The following is an 11,368-nucleotide window of genomic DNA, read 5'->3' on the forward strand; positions in this document are numbered from 1 at the left end:
TGATGATGATGATCTGCTCTGTTCATCCCTCTCTCTTCCAGCCATAGGACTGGCTGCCCAGATCACATTGGTTCTGTGCTGCTTGTATGATGGAGACTCTTGTCATTTGCATGAATACAGCTCTCTGCTTCCAGAGGCCTTGACAGGTAGCAGCAACTGAAGGTGTGCTGGAAAGCTCCACCCTGGAATGTGCCTTTTGGAGATTCCTCCTCCTCTGCCTCGTCCTCCTCCTCACTCCCAGAGTGCTGGGAGGAGCCTCGAAGCTTTGGTTCCCTTTAATTGGGAAAAAGGCTGTCTCAATGCTCCAGAAGGCGAGAGCGGATCAGGAAAAGTCCTGCAAGGAAGCTGGAACTCTGACCAGGTAAGTGTGTTCATTTGTTTTCCCTCACCATTGTGGGCTGAACTGCAGCAAGAATGCATCTTGCAAAAAGTTTTAAAGGTGTTAATTGTATGGGGAGGACCACAACCTGGTAGGAAGATGTAGATGGACCTATGCCCCCTGACATGATATAGAGCAGCTCCCTGTGTTCCTATGGGACTTCTGCCACAAAAGTCAGGCTTACTATTAGCCAAGGTAAATCAGGGCTTCGGTGTTCGAGATCAGATTTGTAACTTTTGAAAAGGCAGCCACTAACGCTACCCTGAAAGCCTTCCCCTCACCAAAGAACCACAGAAGCCCCCGTATCTCGGAAGAGGAATACAGGAGTTTGCAAAGATGCGACTCCGAGGCAAACTCAAGCCTAGGCACCCCTTGTGCTTGAAATTAAGCACCTCCTGTAAAAACAGAGTCTCAGGTTGCATCTGGAATTTCGTAACAAAATATGCAAGCTTAATAGTTTCTTATATATAATAGGCGGGGTGAGAGAATGTTGTTGTTTTTCTCATCTGTAGTGTCTATGAAGACCTCTGGGTCTTGTGAATGTTGTGCTCACCTTGTGGGGAAGTGTTAATTCATCTTTTTAATTCATGTGCAGCAGATCCCCGTCAAATGACAAAGTGACCACACTCAGAATCTTATGGTCCCCGGTATTTTTTTTCAAATGATCTTTGAGAGCTGGGAGGAGGAGCCAGTGCTTTGCTAATATATCATTTTAACATTACAGGAAATGTCAAAAGTTGGTTTTACAGCTTTTTTTTTTTTAAAAAAAAGGACTAATCAAGGAAAATAAAATGTTACAGAGACAGAATTCATTGACAGCAGAAATGTTGATCTCAATAGTTTGAAGATCAACTGATCACTATCTATGCTTCCGTATGGAAGGTATATTTTAAAAAACAAAGTTTGTGCAGAGCCTATGGGCTGGATCCAGAATAGGTTAGTTGGACTTAGGTTCTATTGAAATTAATGCGACAAAATTAATCATGGCTTACCCAGGCACAGCAATCTGGGGAAGTGCTGTAGCTCAGTGGCACAGCACCTGTTGCATGCAGAAAATTCTCCAAGATTTCAGGAAGAGTCCAAAGCCCTTCAAATTTGTGTGTAAATATAATGTAATGAGCTTCCCCCACCCCACTAGCTAATCTTAGCTGCAAGTTCCATCCTATTCTCAAACAAATAACACCTCACTGGTAAGAGAGAAAAGGATAATCACTGGTGGGGGGGGAGGAGGAAGAGCTTCTAGCATCAAGAAAGACAAAATTGAGGTTCTTGGGCATGCTGAGGAGCATCATTTCGAGCATGGGATTTGCATGCTCCTGTGTCCATTGAACTGGACCATGGGATCAGGGAAATTTAGAAAGTCCATGCTCCCCAGCCTTTCCTGTCTCAGACACCCCTTTCCAATAAGTTTTTGTTACTTGGAAAGGGTATGGGATGAAGTGCCAAAGGGGATGTTTTTCAGCCATTTGTTTTTCAATGTTTTCTACAGATGCTACAAGTATTTTAAAAGAAAATGAAACAAAACAAAAAAGCAAGCCAACAGAAGTTGCAGTGGGGGGAGGGGGAGGGGGCAAACTGACAATGAAAGAAAGGAAGGAAGGGAATTCACTGCTACTACTATAAAATTTCTTTACAAGGCTTGTTAAAAACATGAAGCAGATACACGGAAGAGATGCATGATAGTTACACGGAAACTCTATCCCAACATAATCAGATGGAGATGGGGGAGAAATTAATTCAGCTCCCATGTTAACATGAACCTACCTAATCTGCACTTCCTGAACCAATAAGCAAAAGGAAATGAAGCTGTCTCTTGAAATTCACATTTCTCTGAATTTTACAGTATAGTTCAACAGCCAAAAACAGCATGCACAAGTACACACAAAGTTCCATATGTTAGTGAAAATAGCTTACAAACATGCATTATATTTGGGGAAATGGTTTGCAAAAATGTGGACATTAGAGAAAATTGCATGCAAAATGAGGACATTTAGAGAAATGTGAATGAAATTATACAGAGATTTTTATCACACACACACACACACACACACAAACACACACACTGCTGCAGAAATTAGCCATACTACAACTATAAAAATGAGGAACCAGGAGAAACCAAAATAAACATATTTGCCCATCCTAGCATAAGGGCAGATTAACAGCATCACACCCTAAGCATCCAGGGGCCAAATCTTGGCTGTGGTTAGAAACAAAATTATAAAAACGGAAAGTTTGTCTGATCTAGCATGGCAACTCTTGTGCTGTGCTTTTAGTGCTAGGTCTGTGATGAATTAGTAAACCTTGGCCAATCATACAGATTAAAGATGAATCACCTTCATGTCAGTGTTCTCGCAAAGACATTTTTTGTTCCAGCTTCTCAGTCTCCATTTGGCTTTCTAGAAGAGATGTTTGAGATAAGGGAGCATGTTAATGCTCTTATCAACTTTAATCAGCCTCCCTCCCCACTCCTCCACCTTGAATCCATTCCAAAGGCACCTGGACCCATTCCCTCTAGGTTCCTCTAAATGCCTTACTTTCTTCAGTACAGACTATCAGTTCACGTGCAGCTCCTTGAGGACTTCAAAGAGCAGCAGCTGTTCGACAAAACTCTTCGGGGAAGATCTCTCTCTCCAGAAATTCAGCACTAGCCATAGGAAGCAATTAATTAAGGCTGCCGGTGTGTCTCCTCTTCCCCAATGCCTAGGGTTCCTTTGGGTTCCTTTGTAAGAATCAGGCACAAGGAAGGGAAAAGATGCAGACGGTATCCAGGCCTTGGGGGCCTTGGGACAATATGGTCAGAACCCAAAAATGAAGTAGAAGTGAAGAGGGGGGGCTTCTCCTTCATTTTTGGGTTCTGCTGTCTATTTGCCTGCCCTGCTCCTCTGACTGTCCACACCACCACCCAGATCCACCATGGATGCAGCTCCATCTTCTCCTATTGTCTGTTGTTGCTCAGGTGTTTGTAGAGAGCAAGTGATCAGGCAGTGACAGCAGCTAGGAGATGAAGCACAGAGTTTGAGGGTTGTCAATGGGGCCCCTGTTTTGAAATGGACTTTGCCCAGTGGCGCCAGCTTCCAGTCCTGAACTGCATCACTTTGGACTGTAGGTGAGACCTCGTATGATGGGCACTCCTCTACTATTTTAACACATACATGCAAAACTAGCACTTCATGGAAAAGACTCAGACAGAACACTTCCCCGGGATACTTCCAGCAATTTTTGGCAAAAACTGTTAGGTTCCACCTCAAATTTACTAAAAATCAATAGAGTCCACCCCCTGGGTCCAGCTTCAGATTACCTCTTGGTTCCACCTCTGTGGAAAAAGATTCTGCCTGCAGACCCAAGAATGGTCAGCTAGGAGTGGGAAAATCTGTCAATTGTGGTTTCTCATTTTTCCAAACTTAAGTTCAGTTCTTCACATTTCCTCATCAGTTAATTTTATTTTAGAAAGTCCTCATGAAAAATTTTCAGGATCTTAGTATGGCTTTCTCCTAATATACATGTTTTTATATGCAATTCCCCCTAAAATGCACATATAGTGCATTTTAGGGGGAATTGCTATTTTAGTGCATTTTATATGTTACACTCATTCATATATGTATTTTATGTACACTTTACCCCAGTATATGCATGTTTTGTACACATGGCTTGGCTGAAGAACTGCTTCCAAAAATATGGAGAAATGCGAATTTGGGAAGATGGTTGTGTTTAGCTTCTCATATCATTTCAGAAAGTGTGGTTTAATTAGGTTTACCTTTAAATGCAAATAGAACCAAAATTCTCCTCAATCCCTATGTTCAACCCTACGTTCATGTGTTACTAGTGTGGCCATTTCTTCTCTCCAAATCCTCTCTCTGCCAAGCTGTCTCTAGTGTCTGGTTTACAGATGAAGAAACCCAAAGAAGGGGGGGGATAAGGGCCTTGAATTTGCCCATCTACAATATTTGTTCAGCAGCCAAATACGTTTCCTAGTCCCAAGTCTTCCACACTATGGTGCAATGTATTGTATTCCCGATTAATTATTTGCATATGCTAACTGTGTGAATTATGGTGTTGGAGCAGACTCTTGAGAGTCCCATGGACTGCAAGAAGATCAAACCTATCTATCCAAACTCTTGAGAGACCCATGGACTGCAATAAGATCAAACCTATCCACTCTGAAGGAAATCAGCCCTGAGTGCTCACTGAAAGGACAGATCCTGAAGCTGAGGCTCCAGTACTTTGGCCACCTCATGAGAAGAGAAGACTCCCTGGAAAAGACCCTGATGTTGGGAAAGATGGAGGGCAAAAGGAGAAGGGAACGACAGAGGACGAGATGGTTAGGCAGTGTTCTCGAAGCCACCACCAACATGAGTCTGACCAAACTGCGGGAGGCAGTGGAAGACAGGAGTGCCTGGCGTGCTCTGGTCCATGGGGTCACAAAGAGTCGGACACGATTAAACGACTAAACAACAAAAACTGTGTAAACTGGTGCTTTCCCATTTGATGTTGTGTTTCCTTTTCTGGGGCATTGCGTAAGTTGCCATCATAGGAGATGGCAGGTCTCCATCATTTCAAAAGCAAATGGAGACAGTCTTGAGAACTCGCAGCACCCCAGTCTCATACCAGAGTTCACCACCAGGCATCTTCCTTGCACACACACACACACACACACACACACACACACACACACTTCATTTACTGCAGCAGTTCTTCCCCCTCTGGGAGATGAGTGCAGGGTGGATAGATTGTGTTTTTTTTCTGGCCTGTGCGGACATGTTGCTAGCTTAGGCAAAACATATGACATCCATATGGGGGAGAGGCACATAGTGTGGGGGTGGGGGGAAGTATTGGGTGTTTAAATTGCTATGCATGTTTTCTAGCCTTGGATCTTTAATCATTTGCAATGTGTGGTGAGGGGAGTGGCACAGCTGAACCCAGAAAGTTCATTTTATTAACATATCCATTGCATTTATATACGAGCTTTCTGCCAAGGCACCCAAGGCACCCAAGGCAGTTTGCAGTTTTAAAGGACTAGAGCAAATTATATCCTAAGTGTTGTAAGTAGATGGGCCTAATCCCCTCAGTTTCCTCTATCATCCATTCATTTCCTCAGAAACTTCATCCAAGATTCTTCGGCAGGGGTGGGACAATCTTGGTGCTTTTTTGATGAAGTCATTGAAGAGTTGGAAAAGGTTCAGAAAAGTGCCACCAAAATGATCAAGGGGAGGGAGGGACTTCCCTGTGAAGAAATGTTGCAGTGTCTTGATCAGGGCTGGATTTAGGTCTGATGAGACCCTAAGCTACTGAAGGTAATGAGGCTTTATATGTCAACAACAAATGGCGGCTGTTTTTTTGTGTTGAATATATAAAAGGTACCCCTGACAGTTAAGTCCAGTCGCGAATGACTCTGGGGTTGCGGCACTCATCTCGCTTTACAGGCCAAGGGAGCCGGCGTTTGTCTGCTTCCGCAGACAATTTTTGCAGGTCATGTGGCCAGCATGACTAAGCTGCTTCTGATGAAGCCAGAGCAGCGCAGGGAAATGCCGTTGTTGAATACAGTGGTACCTCGGTTTATGAACACAATTGGTTCCGGAAGTCTGTTCATAAACTGAAGCGTTCATAAACTGTTCCAGACGGGTCCACGGAGTACTCAACCTGAAGCGTACTTAGCCCAAAGCATGGGTGTAATTTGTTCCGGAAGTCTGCTCATAAACTGAAGCATTCATAAACTGAAGCGAACTTTCCCATTGAAAGTAATGGAAAGTGAATTAATCCGTTCCAGATGGGTCTGCAGCATTCGTAAACCGAAAATTCATAAACCGAGGTGTTCATAAACCGAGGTTCCACTGTATATGCTATATGGTAATTTATGGACCTAATAGGTATCTAAAGCCATTTGCACATAACAAAATATGTATTTTAGCAAAGCAATTGCATTTTTTTTCCTTTAAATTCTTTTGGGGGGCCCAAGAGAGTGGGGCCCTAAGCTATAGCTTGTTTAGCTTATATGTAGATCTGGCACTGGTCTTGAACTTTTTCGTTTAGAGAAAAAAGCAAGTAAGAAGCGGCATGATAGAAGTTTAGAAAAACCATGAATAGCATGGAGAAAGTGCATAGACAAAAGTTTTTATTCCTCTCTCATAACACCAGAACTCATGGACATCCAGCAAAGCTGGATGTTGGAAGATTTAGGACAGATAAAAGAAAGTCCCTCTTCACACAGTGCATAGTTAAACTATGGCACTCACTCCCCCAGAAGGCAGTGATGTCCAACAACTTTAGATGGCTTTAAAAGAGGATTAGACAGATTCATGGAGGAAAGGGCTACGAACCATGATGGCTATGCTCTACTTCCACAGCTGGATGCTGTAATGCTTCTGAATACCAGCTGCTGGAAACTACAGGATGGGAGAGTTCTCTTGTGCTCATATTTCGATTGCTGGTTTCAGTTTCACACAGGCATCTGATTGGCCACTGCGACAACAGGATGCTGGACAAGATGGGTCATTGATTCACTGATCCAGTGGGCTGTTCTTATAGAGGATATAAGCAGACATCATCCTTAACTAGAAATAGTGGTCCTAAACATGATCATCAACTTTATTTTATGGTGGGGGTCTTAAGGGTGGCACTTACTCTGCCTCCCAATTCAGTTTCTAGAATGGGCCTAGAAAGACAATATAGCCTGCAGATGAAATGGTTTGAGAGTACCGGTAATCCTGAAGGGGGAAGTCAGGGGCTTAGGTTATTTCGGTTCCATGCAGCGAATCAGGTCTAGCGGTGATGTGTTGTTGACAACCTATCTATACAGTGTTTCTTTATACTCATACAGGCAACATCAGGGTGTTACAATATTTCTAATTCCATCTTCTTATTTCTTTTCAGGATTTGGAAGTAGAAACCAGAGGCCATGAACTGGGGAAGCTTTCAAGGGCTCCTGACCGGAGTGAATAAATATTCCACAGCCTTTGGACGTATTTGGCTCTCAGTGGTCTTCATCTTCCGGCTTCTAGTCTACATAGTGGCAGCTGAGAAGGTTTGGGGAGATGACCAGAAGGATTTTGACTGCAACACTAAGCAGCCAGGCTGCCCAAATGTCTGTTACGACCATTACTTCCCAATCTCCCACATCCGTCTCTGGGCCCTACAGCTCATTCTGGTTACCTGTCCTTCCCTGCTGGTAATCATGCATGTTGCCTACCTGGAAGCCAAACTGGAGAAACATAAGAAGAAGGTTGGAGCAGACTATGCACTGCGCTATCCTCCTGGCAAGAAGCGTGGAGGCTTGTGGTGGACCTATTTCTTGAGCCTCATCTTCAAGTCTGCTGTGGACATTATATTCCTCTTCATCTTCTACCACGTGTTCCCAAACTACACACTCCCCAGTGTGGTGAAATGCCACCTTGATCCTTGTCCCAACATTGTAGACTGCTACATAGCTAAGCCCACAGAGAAGAACATCTTCACCTTTTTCATGATCAGCACAGCCTGCGTTTGCATCCTCCTCAGCCTCCTTGAAGCCTTCTACCTCATTGGGAAACGATGTAAGGAGCACCTCCAAGCCAGAAGTGAAGGCCACAGAAGGCAGGACAGTGAAATACTCATTATGAAGAAAGACCCTTCCTCCCTGCCCCCCAGTAAACATAACCCAAATGAAATAGGTCTGGAGGCATTCAACAGTACCGATTATAAGCCTTCTCCCTTCAACTTCACAGCCTGCCCACCTCAGACAGCTCTGACCACTAAAGCAGCACCATCATAAGCAACCCTTAAATCCTGGGAAACTGGGTAATGGAAACCTTAGACAGAACTAATATTACCTACTTTTCATAGCAGCACTTTCTTTTAGGCAGGGCATGGACGTGATGTATGAGAGGGAAAGAGGGATGGCCTATGTCCGACACTCACCTAATTCAGACTTCAGTTTTCTGATATATGTATTTGATCAAAGAAGTCTATATTAAATGGTCATATCCAAATTCCCTGGTTTTTGCAACTAATTTGATCTAAACCACTTACTGTTTGCATATTCTGGATGTGTACTACTTACACATTGCAGATTGCACTATTTCTGTCCAGTCCAGTTTTCAAAAACCTACCCACCACCACAATTGAAGGTGGCTGGCACACTTGGTCTTGACTGCTGAGATACACACACACACACACACAGAGAGAGAGAGAGAGAGAGAGAGAGAGAGAGAGAGAGAGAGAGGAGAATCAAGTCAGTTCAAAGACACGGATGAGTTTCTTACAGCCATCATGCCAAAGTAACAAGATGTACCGGGTGTAAAGCTGTCAGTCAAAACTATCCCCAAATGCCTGACAGAATAAGTGCATTTGACCAGTTTCCTGGAATGACGAAGTTTCATAGCCTGGTGAACTCCCTGGAAAGTGAAATCCCTTCTCAGCTATGAAGTTTACTATGTAACCTTGATTCTTCCTGTCACTCTCTCTCAGTCTAAACTACCTCGCTGCATTGTTGAGGAGATAAAATGCAGGACTTGCTTCCCTGAACACCTTAGAGGAAAGGTGAGATAAAACTGAACACAAATCATGTCCCCCAAAGCAGGGGGAGGGAGGGAGGGTGAGAGAGAGAGAGAACGATAAGGGGAAAGGTAACTACAGGATGAATACAGAATTCAATCCTATAAAATGAAAATGCTGATATTTGAAGAACAGGTGCCCATGTCCGAATGTTAGTGAGAATTACCACAGACTCAGAATAAAATTGGATTAGGGTTTTTTTTTCTTGTTTCCCTTTGTTTCACCAAGCATTGATTTGAAATAAATAGGTGGTATTCAACAAAGTTTTGCGCAGAATAGACCTACTGAAATCAATGGACCTAAGTAACATCGTGTTTATTAATTTCAATGGTCTACTCTGAGAACGACTGAGTTCAATGCCACCTGATCTGAGTGGCATTGTGAGATTCTCATTCATATTTGGATGTGCCCATCTGTGTCCAGGAATGGCTGGTAGGATAGGGTGTTGCCCAAGGACGAATCTACCAACAGTGGCATTGCTGCCACTTACCTGCACTGTATAGAGACGGACCAGGGTGGCAGTGAGACTGGGGTTGTGTGGGCAGAAGCGCCAGATTGGCACCATCAATGCACCTGAGCTGTCCCAACCTTGCTGCCACCGTGCCTCATCCAAGTAAGCAGAGCAACCCCACTGTTGGAACGGTGGCTGCATGGAACTACCCCACCATCTGAGCCATTCATGATTTGTCATTTCGTTATTGCACTATTGTTGTAAATGCTGGTTGGGGAGGTGAAAGGGGTAATAGCTTTTTCTTTTCCTGCCTATCTTCCATGTCACATCTTATCTCCCGATTCTGTACCGCACAATACAGCTATGACCTTTGAATGTAGACAGACAAGTGCCTTCTCAGTTAAAATGAAAGCAGAACAAAGAGGTGGGGAAAAAGGTGTATGTGTTATATTGAGATGTTCAATAAAATGTGAATAATAATTTTAAAAATTCCCGTTGGGCATTTTATTTTTTAATGCATTGCATTTATACCTCAGCAGAACTCAAGGTAGTATGTGTGGGTCTCCCAGTAGCAGTGTGGGGCATGAAATTTCCCATTTCATAAATTGATGAGTATTAATGAAAGCATTTCGTTATACAGCTCATAGCTAAACTATTGAATCCACTCTTAGAAGAGGCCACCAACTTGGATGACTAAAAGATTAGACATTAATGGTGGATAACACAATTGATGGCTATTAGCCCTGGTGGCTATTTCCTACCTCCAGTGCTGGAGGCAGCATGCCTCTGAATATCAGCAGCATGGAATCACAGGTGGGCAGAGAGCTGCTGTGCTCAGGTTCTGCATGTGGGCTTCCCATAGGCTTCTGAGAACAGGATGCAGGTGCAGATGGGTCTCTGGCCTCAGCCAGCCTCTTATTCCTATGTGTGAGTTCCTAGGCCACTTGAAGACCTAGTATTAGGCAAGCTTGGTAGTATAAAAGTTGTAATTAATGTTTTGCAGGTAGTTATCCCTAGCAAGTGTGTCAGGTAATACCTGTGTGTCCTTCATTTGCATTTGTAAATGACGGGGGGAGGAATAGACATTGCAGATACATAATTTTACAGCATCCGGGTTAGATGTCATTAGGATCCATGTTGGGCATCAGGGGCCCTTGACATGGTACCACAGAAGGGCCCACACTCTCCTTCTTTGGCGATCACTCATAGCTGAGTAAGATTGTCTTCCATGAACACAGTCTTAGCAGTGTGACTGTGCAGGCCAATTCTGGATCCACACGTCCTTCCACAGTGGGGACATAGGTTTCCAGATGGGAGTTGATCATGGTGAGGGTTTGCGAAATGTGCCTACCTCTTAGCTCATTTCTCCCTTTTGCCCTGAGTTTGAGTGTCTTCAAAGTCTATGACATCTTTGGTAAAGGCTGTTCTCCAATTGCAGCGCTCGCAGGCCAGTGTTTCTCAATTGCCAGTGTTTATACCACGTTTTTAAAAATTTGCCTTGAGAGAGTCTTTAAACCTCTTTTGCTGACCCCTCCCCTAATGCAGTTGCACCAGGTGAGTGGGGTACTGCTGCTGGTGGTGATGGTAGCAACACCATTCACCATCCTCACTGCCGGGTCCTGGGCAAGCATTTTAGCACTGGGTGAATGACAAAACTACTTCTGAAACAGCAGTGGCTACCACTGCTGACAAGGGCCCCAGTGGGGAAGGGTAGGGAGCTTTGGCACTCATCCCTTTGGAATGCATGGGGAGCCCCTCCCACTTTGGAGGATGTTTGTGCATCCCCAGAGGTGGCTACACCCTAGAACATTCCCCAATAGTGTTGTTGAAGTGAGGATGTGCAGTGTGGGAGAAAAGGATGCTGGTGGCTCCTCCCAAAGAATCTCAAAATTGATTTGGGAAGCAGTTGTGTAGAGGTACACTGGAATACAGTTGCGAAGTTATTGACTAAGCTACCATTTTCTTACCATAAGCGTGGTATGAAGTGCGGGTCTTAACCTATAAAGCTCTAG

General features: G+C 44.0%; 1 protein-coding gene across 1 annotated transcript; it reads left to right on the forward strand.

Moving 5' to 3' along the window:
• Positions 1-232: 232 nt before the first annotated feature.
• On the forward strand, positions 233-9,845 carry LOC118087569 (gap junction beta-5 protein). The gene is made up of 2 exons (XM_035120337.3): positions 233-361; positions 7,247-9,845. Exon 2 carries the CDS (start codon positions 7,272-7,274, stop codon positions 8,121-8,123), a length of 852 nt encoding a protein of 283 aa, XP_034976228.1. The 5' UTR covers positions 233-361; positions 7,247-7,271; the 3' UTR covers positions 8,124-9,845.
• The last annotated feature ends 1,523 nt before the right edge of the window (positions 9,846-11,368 follow it).

This window comes from Zootoca vivipara, chromosome 6, assembly GCF_965207765.1.
Source record: "Zootoca vivipara chromosome 6, rZooViv2.hap1.1, whole genome shotgun sequence".
Taxonomy (NCBI): Eukaryota; Metazoa; Chordata; class Lepidosauria; order Squamata; family Lacertidae; genus Zootoca; species Zootoca vivipara.